The sequence below is a fragment of the Haliaeetus albicilla genome, chromosome Z (genome assembly GCF_947461875.1).
Source record: "Haliaeetus albicilla chromosome Z, bHalAlb1.1, whole genome shotgun sequence".
In the NCBI taxonomy this organism is placed as follows: Eukaryota; Metazoa; Chordata; class Aves; order Accipitriformes; family Accipitridae; genus Haliaeetus; species Haliaeetus albicilla.
In genome coordinates, this window is record NC_091516.1 from 33,695,343 (window position 1) to 33,715,577 (window position 20,235).

The following is a 20,235-nucleotide window of genomic DNA, read 5'->3' on the forward strand; positions in this document are numbered from 1 at the left end:
GCACACCATGGAAAGGACCCATGCTGGAGCAGTTCGTGAAGAACTGCAGCCCGTGGGAATGGCCCACGTTGGAGAAAGTTCGTGGAGGACTGTCTCCCGTGGGTGGGACCCCACGCTGGAGCAGGGGAAGAGTGTGATGAGCCCTCACCCTGAGGAGGTGAAGCGGCAGAAAATAACATGTGATGACCGTAAACCCCATCCCTGTCCCCCTTGTGCCGCTGGGGGGGCTTGGTGGAGAAGTCCGGGAGTGAAGTTGTGCCCGGGAAGAAGGGAGGGGTGAAGGGAAGGTGTTCTGAGATTTCGTTTTATTTCTCATTTACCTTACTCTGGCTGATTTGTAATAAATTGAGTTAATTTTCCCTAAGCTGAGTCTGTTTTGCCCGTGATGGTAATTAGTGAATGATCTCTCCTGTCCTTATCTCGACCTGCAAGTTTTTTGTTATATTTTTCTCTCCCCTGTCCAGCTGAGGATGGGGGAGTGATAGAACGGCTTTGGTGGGCACCTGGCGTCCAGCCAGGGTCGACCCATCTCAATATATTATTGGATTTCGAGGTTGGGGGCTGGATTTAAGTTGGCAGACTTTCAAAAATATTCACAAGTTCAACAGAGCCAGTTGTGTTTCAGCCTAACTGGGTGCCATTTAACCAATTGGCTTTGCGCCAGAGAGCTGAGATAAGTTTTCAGGAGTAACTCACTGTGGCCATGGGCTTTCACTGGCATTAGCTGCAGCAAGCTCCTGGGGTAACTTGTTTATAGCAACTTTTTCTACCTTAAGGAAAAATCTTTGAGCAGCTAACTTAGGTAGAAGAAGAGGAGCTCTTTGTGTGTATATGGTGGTATTTTGCTGCTGTTCTTCTGGGTTTGGCAGTGTGGGTCAATGTACTTACAAGTTTTGTACTTCCAGAACTAAATATGCCATTTGTGAGTTTATTTGCAATTAGCAGTACTTTTTACATTAATTCTGGTTCTCTGCAAAGACAAGCAATTTTACAACTTTCAGTGTGTTTACAACATTTGGCTTTTTTCCCAAAGAGATTTTTAATCTCCTGTGTTTGAACAGATGTGTAAACCAAAGTATTGCTGCCTCATATACTTTGGTCTTGTTTAATAAGAGGTAGATGGATGCACATTTATGGGCGTTTTAAAATACTTTTAAGACAGGCATTGACATGGTTAGGCTTGTATTCTATGCACGTTATCCCTGCTTGAATTAAATCATACAATCCTGATTTCCTGACAGTGACACATACACTAGGTCTTATCATAGTGTGAGCTGAATACTATGAATATTTTTCATGCAAAAATTCTATCAAAATACATATATTTTAAAACTAGCATTGTTTTCCTCTTTTAAAATACCTTTCCCAAGTAAAGTTCTTTATTATCCCTGCATATCTTAAAAAAAAAAAAAAAATAAAATTTGTAAACATCTTAAATGTATACAGAATTAGTAGGATAACTGTAGAATATTTATGCTGTAGATAACATCTGCTAATTCAATCTTAATTTTGTTACTATCATCATAAAAACCTTATTCTCCCAATAATGTTATCTTAATTGGGGCCCTGGTTTCACTTTTGTGTAGTATAACTTTTAATAGTGCAGTAAAATTTTAGTCTTTGGAGTTGTGCATCTAGCTTAAAGAGTGAAAATTTATGCCTGTAGGTTGCTTAATATTAACATCTCTCTCTGTATGCTAGTTTGAGGTTACTTGCCAAAGTAATGGATTGAGAACAGATGTGGGATCCTAAAGTTCAAGAACATTGTGAACAGCCTGTGGAAATAAAGGAAGTGGACATGGATCAAATAGAAACACATTGGGAAGAAACATTGTAGATCCAAAACCAAATTTTGAACTGCAAATGACAAGGTGTGAACACAGTTTGTGTTTTCATCTCTAAAGCAGTGTTAGTAGGGGGACTGAGGACATCACTAAGCAGTTATTCTTTCCCTGATCTCATTTAAAAAAAAAAAAAAAAAGTAATGTTGCTCTTCCAGTTTGGTTTTTTTCCTTTTTTCCTAGCTTTTCAAACACGTTCTTTAATTTTCATTTTTCCCTTGGCTTGCCTTTTGGCAAAGGGAAAATTTTGATAAGAACTTGTGAGAATTTCTTAAAAATAACTAAGGTGTAAATAGGATAATATTTTTGTGCAAGACACTGACTGTCAATGCATGATGAGTTGATCTGTAGCACAATCTTCTTGAATTTGATTAAAACATTAGCTTTTTATGACTATGACATATAAAATTGGCATTCTCCATTTAAGAAGCATCATGTGATTGTTCATGTTTTAATCTTACCAGTATTACAACAAAAGTGTAATGTGTAACTTTTTTTGTCCTGTTCCTTTATACATTAATATAATGATACCTCTTCCAAAAGTATCTTTACAATTCTGAATAATTGTGCGTGTGTGTGTGTGTGTTAGAGATTGTGATACTGACAAAAATGTTTATACCTTAACTATGGTGTCTTTGAATTTGGTGTTGTGATTATTTATAGTTTTTCTATGAGTAAGTAACTCAAACTTAGTACTTTGCTAAAGTAACTAAGAGTTCTGAATATATACTGTGCAAAAATTGTGTAACATACATTAACAAGCAGGAAGCAGTGAATCCAAATTAGCCATTAATCTTTATAAATTAATCCAGGAAGTTGTTATGTATCTATTAAGACTGTAAGCTATTGACACAGGCGTTTTCTATTTTATAGTAATATTTGGAGGTTGTAACTGAGATTTGGGTCCTGTGGCACAGGATTAGGTATTTGTATAACCCCTGGTTTTGCACTGGAGAACTTAGAGATCTTTCATTTAGCCTCACAATTAACCTGTTTGGAAAAATATCCCACCTTACTATTAGAGAACCAAGACTTGGCGTTCAGTGTCCCTGGATGTTTGTGACGGAATAGGGAGTCTACACTGCAGCTTTCAGTCCCAGTCTTAACATTCACAAGATTGAGTGCTAGCTAAGAGTGACAGAATTGAGTGCAATAGAACTCATCATTATGTCAGAGACACAGCTGTTTCGATGATTTCCATGTCTCATTTTACTAGAAAAATGAAGAAAACCCAGAAGACAATACAGCAGAGAACAACATTGTTAAGGGAGGGCAAGAAATGTTGGCAAACAGTAATCAACGTCACCTGTATGTTATGCATCCTGTGACCCAGAAAAACAAAAAAGTACACAGAGTAGGTTCAACCACTTTCTTGGTTGGAAAGACACCCAAAGGAATCCGCAGGTAAGACTGTTTTGGTCAGATGCAAATAAAATTCTGAGGTTGTAATGAACTTTCCTCTGGGCAGCTTTTGTCTTTGTTTCAACCATACTCAGGGAATACTGATTATTTTCTATGGCAAGAGCAGAACTAATGGGAAACTTACATTCACACTACACAAAGAGTACCATAACTGATTAAGAAAATGAACTGAACCCAGAAATCACTTTAATGTGTTGATTCAGTGTGTCATATATTACATAGCTGTGCAGATGTCATCACCATGAGTGTTCCTGGTATGTGCATCATGCAGTACTACAAACCAATGTTTAAACTGTATAGAAACAAATTCTATAGTGTGAGCTTCTGACTGACTACTGGTTTTGCCCAGATCTCATCACTTTCATTGAAGGACTATTAAAAAAAATTGGACTCTGTGTTTATTTTTTAACTTGGTGCTCAATATTTTTTAATATTTCTTTGAACATTTTGTTTCCCCCCTCATTTTTGGAAGGATAATAATTTTTCTATCTCCTTGTTTTCCCTTTTTCCCCAAACTATTGCTATTATTAATACAAATACTTAAATTCCATTGGCATATAGATTGAAGTTCATTAACAATAGCCATATGGTATGTGGAAGTAGAAAGTGGAAAGCTGTAGCTAACTAGGCAAACCTATAGAACTGGGATTTGGTATATACTGTCAATTTAGCCTTGAGATACTTAAATTACTATATCAGAGTTGGTATCTAGGTAATACCTGTAAGTGTTCAGAATCTGTCATATTAGCCAGCTGACCTCAGCTATCCAAACTGTTACTGTTGAAGTGCCAGACTTGCTTACTATTATAGATACTGAAAATTCTAAATATTTAAGAGGCAGGTAGAAGGGAACCCTTCATGCCAAAAATGTTCAAAATTGTAATCGTAGTTATCAATAATTTGTTGAGGTAAAATTTTCAAAGGCAATGAAATAACTAAGGGTGTTATTCTAAGATGCTAAAGCCATTATCTAGCAAAAAGCTTAAGCAAATTCTCTCTTAAACATTAAGCAGGTCATCTGTTAGCACCTGGCTTGCAGTTAGACTTTGTAGTACATCTGGATATGCTGTGCAATGAATGAGGATGAGTAGGTGCCTCAGTTTGTGTTGTAGTTGTAAGGGAGAGTGGGAAGCTGTCTGCAGTCACCACACAAAGGATATAGTTGGAGCTAGCCAGTCAAGTGGTATTTGAGGCCAAACAGGGTTAAATCTCGCTGCTTATTGGAGCCCTCATACAGGAAAGGCAACATGTTTCATATCCTTTCTCTGACAAGGTAGCATAAACCCACCTCTCCAGCCTTCCAGTTAGGTTACCTGACCCTAGACTATGGCTAACTCAATTAGGGGGATCTCCTTTAGTTAGAGCTTGGCCTCTTAGTGGAAACAAATATTCCATAGTTTACTGGGTAGGATGGAGGGGACAGTCCCTGTCTCCTGTGAATGTGTTTCTCCAGCTCTTGTTTAGCAAGCCTTTTAAAAGGAGTTTGAGCTACTACTTCCTGCCTGTGCCCCCCCCCCCCCCCCCCCCCCCCAAAAAAAAAAACAACTCCAAAAAACCCAACATTCAACCATATGTCCATCTGCATCCTTTTGGTAGCTAAAGACCTTCTAAAATCTGGTCCTTTGGTGTGATATCTTACCTACACTGAGTCAGTAACCCTTTGGATTGTAAGGTGAGGAAATCACACTGGAATTTGGGATTCAGAAGTCACTTCAGTTCTTCTAAGGTCATCATTCTTCCTTCTCTTTGCTAATAAAAGCAAACAATGCTCCTAATAAGGAAGTTACTTTTAGTGATTACTTTCTGGGATATGTGAAGTAGGTGAATTGAATTAATTGCTTGGAAGCTGCTTTTGTTTCTAGCTAAAGGTATCAAAATAACATATTTTTACTTCTTGATAATTACAGGAGACAATTTGAGGAGATGGTATCCCACTTTAATATGGGATCAGTGGAAGAACTCGCAGAACATATTGCAAAAGCTACATCAGAAACAAGGCAGAAGATGTTGAAGGAATTCTACATTTCCAAGTATCCAGAGATGGAGTCTTTCTTCCCAGTTGAAATATCAGCACAAGCTTCACACGACTATGAGGAAAGAGAACTGGGTACAACACACTCCAAAAAAAGAAAATCCATTGTTAATATTGGAAGATCTAAGTCTAGAACTTCATCAGCTGAAGGCCGACGTCTGAGTGGAACTACGGAAACACAGAGCCAGCAGAGCTGTAAAGGAGGAGTAGAGCAGCTTCACAGTGACTCCTACTTGCAAGATGTGTGTGTTGATGCAAAATATAAACAATCACCCACTGTTGCTACTCAACATATCGAAAGGAGAAACAGTCAGGCATTCAAGGATTTTATGGCATCTGGCTCATTAAGCAGTAAATCAGAAATAATTGAGGTGCTGCCTGTAAAAAGTTGTGAAGGACAGCAGGACTCAGAAGGAACACGGCTGCCAAGAAAAAGATCCCCATCTCAGTCAGAAAATGGGGAGAGAAAAGCTCAGACTTGTAAGAAAAAGTCCTTTGTGGACTTGCTTGGAGATACCTCTATTCTAAATGACCTCTTCAGAAATGATGGAAATGGGCCTACGGAATCACCAAGGAGATTCCCTTCAGGGCAAGCAGAAAAATCAAAGGAGAGACCAAAAGATTTCTGGGACATGCTGAATGAAAAGAATGAGGAGAGCCTCAGAAAGCTCACGGACATAGCAGTCATAGAGAAGCTATGTGAAAGAGCACCTCATCCCCCAGTGACAGAAGAGAGAGAAGTGTGTGAAAGTTCTCTTTGGAAAAAAAATGAAAATTTTCTATGGAAAAAATACAGTCCAGATGATTCAGATGAACCATCCACTGCTACATCTTGTAATGTAGTAAAATGAAAGTTTTTTATGTGAGTTGCACTGTAATTATTTTAATGTTCAGCTAGAATATCCACAACTTCAGCAGTATGCAGCAAAACGTGATACCTCCATGAAATTAAAGGCAAAGTGATGAATTCATATTTATGATGATACAGATTTACATTTTACAGATGTGAATATATATGTAATTACATCTGTATAGTACATATGTGCATAATGGTGCTTATGTACTATATATTGTAAGCTATGATATATTAATTTTAAATTAAACTTTTTTGAATGTTCTGACTGCACTTTGTTTTCTTGAATTCTGATTATATTCCTAGACTCAGTAGCTTTAGTAAGTAATTTTTCCCCTTTACATACCTTTAGACACCCTCAGTCATCTTGGCAGAATATAATGATATTAACAGGATTTGACAATGATATTCCACATATTTTCTGAGCTACTAGAGACTCAGGGAATTCATGAGACAGAGATGATATCTTTGTGCCTAATAGCCTTTGATGAATTTTTTTCTTTTTTTTTTTTCTTTTTTATTGTTCCACTGTGATTTTGCTCAGTCTCTCTTTGAAGCTGTGGCGCTTCTAATTATCTTCAGTATCTTATGGCAGTGAATTTCTCAGCTTGTTTGATGTGAAGAATCACGAATTTTTGTTTGTTTGCTCTTTTTCAGTGCAAGACCTACAGCACATTAAATTATGCTGGGTATCAGATTTCATCTCTCATTGCACTTTCATCTCCCATTTTTTATTTTTATGGACTTTTATCATGTCTTTCTGAGATGATGTGGTCTGGCCAATGCATTGCTGTTACTCACTGTTCTATGCAAGGGAAGTGGAGAGGCAATAGTATTTTAAAATAAAATTTTTTTAAAAATACACTTTTTCCTAGTGAATTTCAGGAAAATTCTAATGCCATTCAGTAATTCAGATTCACTGTTGTCTCCATTTATTTCATACATTTGAGTATCTGATAGGGAAAAAACCAAATATGGTTTATACTGGGAAAACTCTTATTTCTTGCTCAGCTTAAGAAATGAAACAAGTTTCATTTTGTGAGCATTGTATTCTGAAAAAAATCTGAGTGCATTGTTGTATTGCACGTGCACTTAGAAATATCATGCAATTAACATGCAGATTGTTGATTGATTTTTTTTTTCTTTAATTATTTTAAACATGAATATTTAGTATGAGCAATTTTGTGGGCATTTGTGTGGATACATTTTTTTTTTAACCTCAGGCTGTCCATACTCTTAAAATCACAGTGAGGTAACTTTTTGATGAAATTAACTAATCTTCTGTTGAATTAGTCTGCTGTTAACACTGAATATTACTGTTGAGTGTATTGCAGCTTGAATTCAGCTTCTGCTGGTAGTCAAAAGGTTTGTCAGTCATATTATGCTTACATAATTGTAGTCCTTGCTGTGCGATGTCAGTTTGCTCCACTATGATGCTTTAATCGTTTCTGCAGCAGGAACAGCCTATGAGTGTCTTGGACATTTCACCAAGGATTTTGCTTACCACATTTGAAGTACACAAATTGGACTAGGCACAGCAGTTAGCTGCCTGAGGGAATTTCAAGAACCATGGGATCATAGAATGATGGAATGGTTTGAGTTGGAAGGGACATTCAAAGATCATCTAGTCCAACCCCCCTGCCATGGGCAGAGACATCTTTCACTAGATCAGGTTGCTCAAAGCCCCATCCAACCTGGCCTTGAACACTTCCAAGAACGGGGCATCCACAACTTCTCTAGGCAACCTGTTCTAGTGTCTCACCACCATCATCGTAAAAAGAATCTCCTTCTCATGTCTATTCTAAATCTACCCTCTCTCAGTTTAAAACCATTACCCCTTGTCCTGTCATGCAAGCCCTGGTAAAAAGTCTTTCTCAGTCTTTCTTTTAAGACTCCTTCAAGTATTGAAAGGCTGCAATAAGGTCTCCTTGGAGTCTTCTCTTCTTCAGGCTGAACAACCCCAACTCTCTCAGTCTATCCCTCTGACTTTTTTTGTGGCCCTCCTCTTAACCTGCTCTAACAGATCCATGTCTTCCTTGTACAGGGGACCCCAGATCTGGGTGCAGTACTCCAGGTGGGGTCTTGTGAGAGTGGAGTAGAAGGCGAGAATTGCTATCCAAAATTGCCACCTGGAACTCCTGTAGTGATCAGTCACAATTACGAAGATTCAGCCAACCATCCAGTTTCAAGTCAGACCATTATCTCATCTATGCAGATGACCAGTAATTCAAGGAATAATGACTCGAATAGACTGGGTGTGTGCACCACAGGTCCCTCCACCATTGAAAGCATAGGGAATCCGTGCTCCTGATCATACCTGACAAATTATTTAACTCCATTACCCTTTGAGCCTGTTTATACAGCAGTATATGCTTGAGGAAAGCACTGGTGGCAGTCCCTGCTTCATGCCACCTCTGCTATTTAGGCAGATTTCTGTCTGTAGTGCTGTATATTGTGTGTTCCTCTGGCTTTGGCATGACAGCTGCTGGGTGCCTGTTCTGGCTGCTGTGTTTCAGCCAAAGCAAATTATTTACATGTGTCTTCCACATTTGACTTTAATCTCAACACCAGAGTTGGAATGAGCCTGGTTATGATCATAGCACTTCTCATAACATCAAATTTTTATACTATTACTTTGCACTCATAGCTTTCAGAGCAAATAATTTTTATGTTGGACTTTTTGAACATTAGTTTTGCCCAACACTTCGCTAGTGCTATGTAGGGTTGCAGTCCCAAGCTTTCAGGATGAAGATGTGTAAAACTGGGATCAGGTTCAACCATAATTCCTCTGATGTGTGTATCAAATGTATGCGTTATCAAATGGAATGGTAGATAAAGTTTTTTACCCAGTTGTGCACCCTATTCAACTACTTCTGTAACAGAACATCTTCGTTCTTCCTCCTAAGATGGTGAGGAATATGACCTCAGGGTTCTGTTCAGCATTTTGGATGCAAAACATAGAAAAATCTGTACATCTCTGAGAACATAATAAATACTTTCCAAGGTGTACTTGGGGGGGTCAAAAAAAAAGCTGCTGGATCTCATTTTTATTCCAATACTACCATTATTTCAGAAAGGAGTCGTTCACCTTGTCAGTTTTTAAGAATATGCAATACAGTATGAATGGAATAAGGAGTTTCTGTGTACTGACAAGTTAGCATCTTAGTCCTGAAATGCTGGCTGTAATAAAATTTCCAGATGAAAACTGTTTTTCACAGATTGGAGGAGTGGTTATAAGATAAGCAATGCCATACCTTATTTGCCAAATAGTCTGTCACATTTCTCAATACTATGGGATCATGTGAAGGAGTACCTTATAACACATAACCAAAAGAGGCCAGGGCTTCATGTTGCTCTGGAAGCCTTAACCCTAATCTTCGATTTTTGTAAGCTTTGAAATCTCAGATGTAATGCTCTATTAGTGTAGGGGTTTACATTGAGTATAGTGTATAAATTGTTTTATGCGAAGACTAAATGTTATGAAATTTTAAAACCTTGGACACTGAAGCTGCACAGCAGCAGTCTGTGAATGGTGGTAGTTTTTGTGGTCTGGATGACTGCCCATTGGAAAATAAGCTTAAATTTAATCTGGAGCAGCTTCTACTTTAGGTCATGGGAAGCTGTTGTAGGGTTTGCTCTATCTCTGTGTTAACCATTATGCGCTTATTGTAAGTGGAAGCCATCTAAAAATCTAACTGGGAAATCTGACTTAACTACCTGGAACAAGGAGCTCAGTATTTAACATACATGATAAAGTAGTAAAAGCCTTGGTCTTTACAGACAGCTAACATAAGTAAGATAAATGTGTTCCCTAACTGTTTTTCTCACCCTGAATCTATGCTGTTACCACTTTATTATACCCAATGGTATTTAAGATCCCAAATGACATTTAGGTTAGTCAGTTGGAACAGCTTTTTAAAAAAAAGTCTCAACTGAGAAAATAAAAAGCCATAAACTGTTAGTTATTGGTACATTTGAATTATGTACAGCTGAAGGAAGTCAACTGTAAGGCAGGTTATATCTGCACCCTTCTTGTTGATGTTAATAAACAGAATAAATTAAGGCTTTTATTGGTGGCATCAGTACTGATTTTCTTTACAGAATAGCGTTCTTCTGCTTAGAGAGGCAAACTGCTGCTTAACTAAGAAGAGAAGATTTGGTGGAATAAAGAATATGGTCATCAAATATGTAAAAAGTCTGCTGCATAGAGAAAGGGAATAGTCCCTTTGTGTCCACAGCAAAAAGGGAAGAGTTAAGTGGCTTAAGCCATACCAAAGATAATTGAAGTTAGAGAATAGGGAAACTCTGTAAAGGTAAATGTTGTATAATGGGTCGTGTAGTGCCGATATTGGACGTCACCAAGAATAGGAGAGACAAATATCTGTTACAAGTTGCATAGGTAAAACTGACTTTTCTTTTTAGGCCAGATGGAGGGACTGGTAACTTCTCAGTCTGAGGGCCAGTAGGGGCTAAATAACTTTGTTGATTTCAGCTTGTATTGGGGTACTAGACAGAGGCTTCATCTGACCACCACTAGTTTGTCAGTCATGGTCTGAATCAGTAGATACTGGGGAGGGCAAAATCTGATTGACTTAGGTAAGATTTCTCATCTTACTTCTTTTAGAAGAACCTCAGAGCAATGGAACTGTATGGGTAGAAGGCTGAACTGTAGGGCTGATTCCCAAATACAAAGCCGTCATCATTTTCCTGAAGTAATCAGAAAATTATGTTTCTCATCTATAAGGTGATGATACGCATAAATCAAAACCTCCATAAAAGTGCATGTTTTATTCACCTGTATGCCAAATACGGATATGTATTTGTGGAAATACATATGTTATCTGCAATTGAACTGAGCTACAGGAAGATGTCTCAAAGTAAGATTTATGTCACTCTGTAGCTTCCTGTGAAAATTTAACGTATTTTAGTAGGGAATATCACCTAAGCCATAAATACTGCAATTTAGCGCCCTGGGGATCTGTGTATAAAGTATTTGTGTCAAGAAGAAGATGTCTGTATGACTTAAAGAATCTGAACAAATTAAAAAATGAAGAATTTGACCTATATTTGAAGGCATATCCTTCAAATACTAAAAGCAGATATCAGTTTTGTCTTCTTGGAAAGCTGTGATTATCATTTTGTTTGGCTTTAAAAATGAAGGAGGCTTTGGGGGATGCTGTGCTTAGGATTATGGTAGAATGGAGTTCATACAGATTCCATGTGCAAGTTCCTACATGGTTGCAGGGAGGCAAAAGATATAGGGAAACTGTAACAGCCTCCTAGCATAAGAAAATAGCTTCATAGTAGTTATCACCCGATCTCAGCATAAATCAGCCATGGAGAGAAGGGTGTCTTTTTTGTCATTGCTTTCAGCTGAAAATGGCTTGCTGGGTTTTTCCTGTTCCTTATTGCAGTTTCCTTGTTCTTTTACTCAGTGGGGTTCCTATAGGTCTGGCTCTGGGTCCGTGACCTAATGGGGTACCAATAGTTCCCATTGCCTTCAATGGAAATTCTTTGACTGGAAAAAAAAATAGGTTGCCAGTGACATAGCAAGAAATCTGACCCTGCCTATGCTAACAAATGCAGCTCTGTCAGCAACTTGTTTACAAAATTGTCACTAGACTTAGTTAAAAACACCGTGTGTGTCCTGGGCCTGATTTGCAGTGTAGTTCGGCTCTTAAGTATGTTTTGCAAACTGGAGCTATGCTTATAACTACATTTGGGAGTAGCCATGTGGTACACAGATTTCATATTTGGTCTGGGGGAGGAAGAATGAATAATTTCAGATAATGAGTATGTTTGAGAAAGCCAGGATGTACATACAAACATTTCATGAATGTGTTAAGGCAGTTTGAAAGGATGCATTTGCTCAGCTTTAGCAGGTCGTGACTTCAAGCACTGAAAGGCAGACTGATGCCAGTGCCATGGCTTCAGCACAGTGAGTGAAAGCAGCTTTAATAGGAGGGAAGGGAAATTGGTAGTAGCATAATCAAAGTATCACTGGATAATTCAAAGATGATAATACATTCACTATGTATGAAAACGATGGTTTAAGTTACTTGCTTAGGAATCTTAACAGTAGAAGGAGGATTCTGTTCTTCCACAGAAGCATTTAACTGGCTTTGCTGCTACATATTTTTCCATTCCTGCAGTGCCCTGCGTATTTTATTCACTGCATACCTTCCAGCTTATGCAACAAATGAGGTAATACTCTTATGAAAACTCTCTCCTTGCATTTGCACATTCCCCAATTGAGTACATCTTGACTTGGTGCATCCTATAGAAAAAGAGTAATGACCCTCTAAGAAGACTTCATGCCAGCATCTACATTCCTGATTAAGGCACCTGAAAAGTTGGTAACTGGCTTAAGGTAACTCAGGAAATTCAATTTCTGCTATCCGAACTGTACATCTAGATGTGCAGATGAGAGAGGTAGGCAGTGATTCAGAGCATTTAAGAGGTATGCCTCTTTTCCTATAGACCACATGTGGATCATAGGAGGATCCTTGTGATGCTAAATGAGTCTGTCTCTTAAGTGACTCTGCCAGGTAACTCTGAAAGAGGAGGAAAGTACATCTAAACAAGATGATTGGAGGGCTTCAGAGTTGTTTGCCTGGCATCCTAACCTTTGTTTAGTTGGCATCCAAAAAGCTGAATTAAGTTTTTCAAAGACCGAGGGAGGATTGTGCTCTAAAATGAAAGACATAATTGAATGTAGGTATGTTGTATATGCATGATACTTGAGGACAGATTATCTCAATTGTTCTTTGAGTTTGCTTGAGCTGAGAGAACGGAATCGAGCAGTCAGAACCTGGCCTTGTGCCTATGTGTTTGCATGTAGTGTGACTGAATTGAGATTGCTCACATAATTTAACACAAACTGGAGCATGAGCAGGCCTGCTGTGCTAAAGCATTGTTTTCTGAAAATGCACACACACAGCATATTACATTAGAATTTGCACTAGTCTGTTGTAGCATGTTCCAATGGCTGAACATTGGTTGTATATTTGATATCAACATTCGCAATCCCTAGTGCTGCACCCATTAAAGACAATGGCAAAGCTGTGGGGATAGCTCAGATGCTAAAATACTGGCTCAACTCAGAATGAGTCTGTGTTTTACTTCAACAGAACTGTTTATACTAAAGGGATTTTCTTCCCCTGTGGTTTGATATTAAGTTGTTTCCATCAAGTGAACGCTCAAGTAAACATGATCTCCTGTATCACCCTGAAAATCATTCTATGCCAATTACTTTAAAAACAAATACCAGATGTCTGTTTATATTGTTTGAGGTAAATGCGCACAACCATCGGCAGGCAGCACTGGCCTCTCTGTGATTCAGGCTGTGATGGAAGTTCCAGCACAGTTTCTAGTTGTTCTGGTTTATAATTCAATGGCAGAGAAAACAAATTCATACCATGGTCTAATTGGGAGTGTAATGTAAGTACCTCTGAGAAAGCTGTTTTCTTAAAACTTCTCTTTTGTGCTTTGGTCTCATCACCTCTGCAGTAGATTTGGATGTGAACCTGGCTTAGTCCTTCTACGTGCAGATACTGTACTAGCATAGCTAGAGTAATTCAGACTCCTCTTGCCTTTCTCTCTGCCCCCCACTGTTTTGTAGTTGTAGTTATATATATTGCTGTATTACAATACAATACTTCTGATTTAAGAGTCTTATATTTGGAGGGAATATTGAGGAGTATTTTCTCTTTAATCAAATGTTAAGGTTCTGTTCTGTCTCTGACATGTCACTCTTTGCAGTACTTGAGAAGACCAGAACCTAAGTTCCCTGTAATGGACATTATTACTTTACATTACTACATGCCCTTATCATTAGAGGTAGATAATACATTATATATATATACACTGATATATATACTTATGTATATGATATATATACACTCTATGTATTACACACTGTTATATAAAACATATATGTATAGCATAAATTACAATTATATTGTAGATTATCTATGCAATATAATCAGCTTTTAATTTACATGGAAGGAAATTCTGATTGTATGAAATAGATATTTTAAGCCTGTGGCAAAACAAATAATAGGCATTTTACCTACATAGTTGACATACTGTTGTTTGAACCTTGGGAATGTAGAATAATTTTGTCATTTAGAATTTTGTGGTTCTATCAGACTTTTATAATTGGGTAATTTACCATCTGATGGCATCTTGCTTCAAACTTAGAAACCTTAGCCTGCTAAAAAAACATTGAAAAATCGTACTTTTGCATCCATAGGAAATACCTCAATTCAGTGGCATTCATCTCTCTGATTCTTTGTAAGCTGCACACATGAACAAGGAAGAAGAAATTAAACAGGAAAATGCGCTTGGCCTAGACTGTGTTATTTCTCTTGAAACATTTCTGGATATGTGTGAAGGGATTCTCTTCATAGATTCCACTTCATTGAAAGAGATAGAAGCAGTAGGCAGGCACTTAAAGGGGAAGGTTGGACTTGCTATTGCTTATGTAGTGGAAAGGTTAAAATCCTCAGTAATAATGACGCAAGCTGTTTAAAGTTGGGGTTTTTTAATCCTTTCCTTTACCCTTTGGTTCAGGCTCTCTGCATATTAACATTCGTGAATACCAGTAAAAGGAGGAATATCCTAGCTAGTGACTGAAAAAGTGGAAGACATGGAACCTGTTTGCACCTGGCAACCATGATGTCCAGAATGTCAAACTGTTCTGCCACCCTTACCTCAAGAAAGGTAAAAGTTTAGGCCTTTTTGCAATGCTGCAGTGTTTTCTCTGCATGGTTAGGTATTTAGACCACGGTGGTAGGTTCAGTGTGGTTACAGTTTTTCATCTCATACATGAAGTCTTGGCCTCTACCATGAGAAGAGACAGCTGTCTCCTGGTAATCTTGAGGATGATGTGTCTGAAAAAAAAAAATCACGGTAAGAAAATAATTTTAGAAAGTTTAAGGGAGTTTAAAAAAATAGAACGAGACATTTTTATTTTACTTTCCTCACCATGGAAATCCCAAGAGTCATCTTAATGGAAGACTTTGTGTTTAAGACTCAGAGCAAGCAATAAAACCCTCTGTAACTGAGTTACTATAGTTTAAGATGTCACTGGTTTATCTTTTCTTGTTTCATTCCTTCAGAGGTGAGAAGTGAGTGTTCAGAACCGCTGGGAAACTGCAGTGAGTCTGTTCCTCCTGGTAGCAGAGAACTTCCATTTTTAGCTTTGCCGGATTACAGGGTAACAGATGAAGTCTGTGATGTGTCTGGCTTTACCTTTTGTTTTTGTTCAGGCAGGGAACCAGGAATTAACTAGAAAAGATTATAGCTACCCAGTAGCTTGGTTTGGATGAGTTGAGATGGTAGCCACTGTGCAGCTGTGGCCTCTTCACAGCTGCAGAGGCTGCAGCTGATCTGGGTTGCAACCTGGAATTTCTTCATTCTTGGCTTTGTGCTGGGACAGTCATAGTGAAAAACTGCAAATCTGAAAGGGAAAGAAATAAAGGGATCTTTCCAGAAATGTGAGGTACTTTGCAGAGAAGAAGCGTGATGTCCTTGGGAAAAAGTTAGTATTGGTGAACATACAGTTGAAGACTATGCCATAATGCATTTACACCAGTTTGCCTAAGCATTTATAATGCTGGCATTTCCTTACTTTTGGGTGGTTTAATAACTTAATATTTCCAGCGCAGTTTTGACAGTGTGCTTTTTGAAAACTTTCAGATAAAACCAAAAAGCGAAAGAATTCTGTTACTCGGCAGTGATTGGTTCCCACATGGATCATCATCAACACTTAGAATCACAATTTCCATTACTCGACTGATTGGAGTGGCTAGATGCAGGAAGCAGTAGGTTACAATCTCTTCTGTGGACCAGCCAGTTAGGGGAAGAAAGGATGTAGCTGCTAGTGGATGTCACAGAAACTGGTTGAAAACAAAAGAGTGCTGGCATTTGTGGATTCTTGGTTCCATTCTACAGTCTGTCTGTGTATTTAACACAATGGATCACTATGCCCTGGTTATGTTGCATCTGTCTCTTGGAGTCTGCTCTGCTTTTCCATTTCTTTCTTGTTACCCCAAGCTCTTTGGCTTGTTTCCAAGCTAACAAGCTTCCTCAAGTGTACTGCATGGGCACCATCAACGGGTATTGATGGTACAACAGGCAGAATTACTCAGCTCTCAGTTCTGGTGCCACAGCAGCTCCTGGGGGCCAGGACCAGAAATTGCATGAGAAGTCCCAAACTGCCCTATAGATCCTTTTGTAACTGGGATGATGCTCAGTTCATCTGTGGGAAGGATGCACACACAGTCTGGTGATGGACATGGAGGAGGTGTGTGAGGTCAAGGTTTTCTTCTGTTTCAGTGGAGTGTTCAGAAAATAATGGTGCTACTCTCCAGCAGAATTACATGGAGCATGGATAAAACACAGTTTTTAGAACTTTGTAACTTGGCCAAAGTTTTGCAGGTTTTCAGAAGGCTGTTGCTGGGCATGAACCTGACAGTCTGATCCCTTACAGTAAGGTAACCCCTTTTCCCACACCCGTTATCTCTCCCAAAGCATGCAGGCAAAAGATCTCAGTGAAATGGCTGTAAGAAAAACATGGGGGAAAGGGAGATTGCTCCCCTTTAACCCCATATTCAGAACAGCTGTACTATTTAGTTGAAACTTACCAGAAAAATTCAGCCTGATGCAGGCACTCAGCATGGAAAATTTCAGCTTGAGCACTTAGAGTTTGGCGAAGTTATAAACAACTGAAAGCAGGGTCCTATAATGGAAAGTGTTAAACAAGCTTAACTATTGGTGGAAGTAACAGCACTGTGTATGGTACATGTACATTTGTATGCATAAGCAGATATAGAGTATCGAGGATGTTAGAGTGGATATCAATGGCTCAGCTGTATGATGGTATTACTGATCAGATACAAAGCAGTGACTGAGGTACTGAAGTGAGTCTGTAAGCACCTTTGATTGTTCATTTTAAGCTCTGCAGGGGCAGTTCAGCAGTGGTGCTACAATTTAACACAGGAGAACTCCTTACCTGTTGAACACAATGAAGCTACTTCTTTTAGACCAGCATAAAGGAAATATTTAAGGAGACCTGAGCAGGAGCTTAGCCAATGTCTCAGTGTTTAAGTGCACCGGCTCGCTGCAAGGCTGTGGAGAATTAAGCTCTGGAGGTGATACTGAAGCAATGGAGTAACAGCTGTGGAAAAGTTTGCCCTTTGCCTATTCTGTGTGTAGTTTTTTCTCAAAGCCATACAACATAGTTCCTATGCTTGGGTGAGGAAAGGATGTGAGTTTTTTATATGCAATAGACTTATCTGTCTGGTTTACTTCTCTGGATTATAATGGAAAATAACATCTGAAACACTCGGTGATTTTAGCTTAACTGAACAAGGAATCACAGAATCAACATTATTCTTTAGGAAAATTGTGGGGAGGGCTTTTCCTCATCTCCTTGTGCAATAAAAATAGCTTTAATATGTTTGCATCAGCAGTTTCTCCTCTCGAAAGCTGTGTTTAGATGGCATAGGCTTTTTGCTATTTCTCTTTAGCATGGTATGCACATACTGTAGTAAACCATTTTTTCATCAGCTTGTTGCTGATAATGAGCCACCTAAGCTCTGAAAACCTCCTTCTGCTCTTAGCTGTAGAAGAATGCTTAAAGGATTTAGGGATGTCAGTCATCATCTTGTTTTTTAGCAGAAGTGTGTGTATGTGTGCACAGGGACAAGTGGAAGAGAGCCCGAGCCGGAGTTCAGAAATTACACTCTGTGTGTGGTCTGAGGTTATTTCTCATTTCATGAAATGCACGCTTCATTCCTGGCTCAGGCAAAACTTGCACGTCACTGAATAAGTCCCTTATCCAGTTTCCAAAACACTGAAGAGATTTGAAAGGGCTCTGTGGGTGGACTGCTACTATCAGCAAAAGCAAATAAGCTAACCTATTTAGCTAAGCATTTTTTAATACTTAAACAGAATAACTTTCAGCAACACTGGAACAGTTGTGGCCAGCCAAAGGAAGAGAAGGGGAAAAAAACACAAGTTTAAGCAATCACACCTTAATTAACATTAAAGGCTGGATTATAGCTCTTGGTGTGTGAAGGTGCTGTCTGATCAGTCCAGAGAGAACACCGGTGAATGATTAAATGAACTGACTGTGCTTCTAGGAGTCCTGTGCGGTGTGCTGGTCATAGTTTATTCAGCATTTCACCTTCCTTTAAACAAATGTGGTGCAAACTCATTATCATCACCCCCAAAAAGATGAATCCAAAGAGTCCTTATATCAAGCTGTGTTGGTGTCCACCATAAGTAAACAGTTCTAACCTGGAAAATCATGGGTGTTCAGCAGCAAAGCATTATTGTAGCAAATGCTAGCTCTGTGCTAAATCTTAGCATCCAAAATAAATTACGGTTTATTTCACAGCAGAAAAAAAAACCCCAAAAACAAAAAAACAAAAGCAAAAACCAAAACCACCACCAACAAAAAAATTTCAGAATGCAGTCAGGATGCTAATGAACGAAACCAGCAACTGTGGGTGAAACCCAAATGACAGGACAGCGCCAGGGAGCCTTACAAAATGTTACTATTCACCTAATTGGAAATTATTTGGCCAGAACAGGGTTGAATACTCCAAATGAGGTTTTCAATCCAGTGTTCAGTGATCAGAATATCACCGATCTTGATAGATTTACACCAAATTAACAACGTAGCCAACACCCCAATTGTCCAACCCGTTTTTGCAGGACTAACTTTGTTGCTGCTCTGAGCTAAATCAAGATGGAAGAAGCTCTTTCGAAGTGAATCTTAGACAGAAATCTTGGAGCCTGAGAGATCAGGATCTGTGAAAGCTCAGGCAGGGCAAAGCACGGCAACATAATTTGGTTAAGGCATCGTGTGACAGGTATGCAGCAATGGTCTTGCCCTGGGTAACACAGGACGGACCCACACCTCTCAGAGGTCTAGCAGAGTGCAGGGCTAAAGGTGTTTGCCCAAGGAGAGAGGTTCCTGCTTCACAGTGGCATGAGAGAGGAAATCATCAGGTTGTAGATGGAAAATTTTGCCAAGGTCTCTGCAACCCAAAACACAACTTCAAATACTTCTCACCTGCCAGTGCCAATGTTAAATTAGGTCCCAAGGGTCTCACGTTCTGAATAAACAGAGGAAAAATGAATGTTGCCAAGAGGCTGTTGAATCACAAGGGAGAAGGAAGAGGCATTTGATGGTTTTGCTTCCTTCATGACATTATCAATTCTTACTTGCCTAGTGCAGGCCAAAGACTGATGAATTGCCAAAGCCATGTTGCATGTTGTCTTTGCAGGATGCACAGAGCCAGAAAGAACTGGTGACGCTGTGCAGTTCTTGTCTGTGTCCACAGCCCAGTGCCACAGACCTCCCCCACCACATCTTCCATGTGGGAAGGAGGGGGCGAGTTTAGCCTTCCCTTTGATGTTGGATCTGCATCTGTCCTAGTTACCCTCTCCCCATGGGGAAACTGAGGCACAAGGCAGTTAAACGCTGCATGCAAAAAGTCTGTGATGGACTCAGGCTGCCATAGACCTGAGCTGCAAAACTGTTCTTCCTTTCTTAGATTGTGTAGCATCGTGCAGCAGATCTCCCGCTGGGCTGGTTGACAGACCTGCCAAAGGGTGAGCACTGGAGGGGGTTGTGACATGAAGCACTTTGTGTGGTCAGGGATGGATGGTACGGAAATCTCCAAAGTGTGTGCAGTTACAATCTAGACAGGTTAGTCAACATAGGCCCAGAACAGATAAATGTGTTGGGGCATGCATAATTAAAAGTTAAGGCTAAACAGCTCTGGACAGCGGAACAACTTAGCTCATGGGGAAGGGTGGGATTTGAAGAAATTTTTAAGGTGTACTACAGGCATATCACAAATGGTCCAGAGAGAGTTCTGAATAACAGCATAACAACGCACTATAAAAGTCATTGTATGTTTCCCCTGCTCTTGGATGGCAGCAGTTGATGTTGAAGTTCTCTACATTTTCACCAGCTCCAAAGCTGAAATTTGTCTTGTGGTGGTATTTATTTAGTCTGACTAGTTCTGGACAAGGTGTTAGCCCCTCATTCATTTGTGCTTAATGCA

At 39.2% G+C, this 20,235-nt stretch overlaps 1 protein-coding gene across 10 annotated transcripts in view; it reads left to right on the top strand.

Moving 5' to 3' along the window:
• Positions 1–20,235, top strand: part of ERCC6L2 (ERCC excision repair 6 like 2) — an 85,504-nt gene that overhangs the window by 57,396 nt on the left and 7,873 nt on the right. For 5 of the 10 annotated variants that reach the window (XM_069776239.1, XM_069776244.1, XM_069776240.1 and 2 more), the window contains 2 exons: positions 3,058–3,245; positions 5,171–6,421. The exons of 1 other annotated variant lie outside the window; for it this stretch is intronic. In XM_069776239.1, coding sequence (XP_069632340.1) covers positions 3,058–3,245; positions 5,171–6,146 — 1,164 coding nt within the window. In that variant the 3' untranslated portion in view covers positions 6,147–6,421. Of the gene's footprint in view, positions 1–1,701; positions 1,872–3,057; positions 3,246–5,170; positions 6,422–20,235 lie in introns of those variants that run through there. 4 more of the 10 variants (XR_011323240.1, XR_011323241.1, XR_011323243.1 and 1 more) reach the window with 4 other exon arrangements.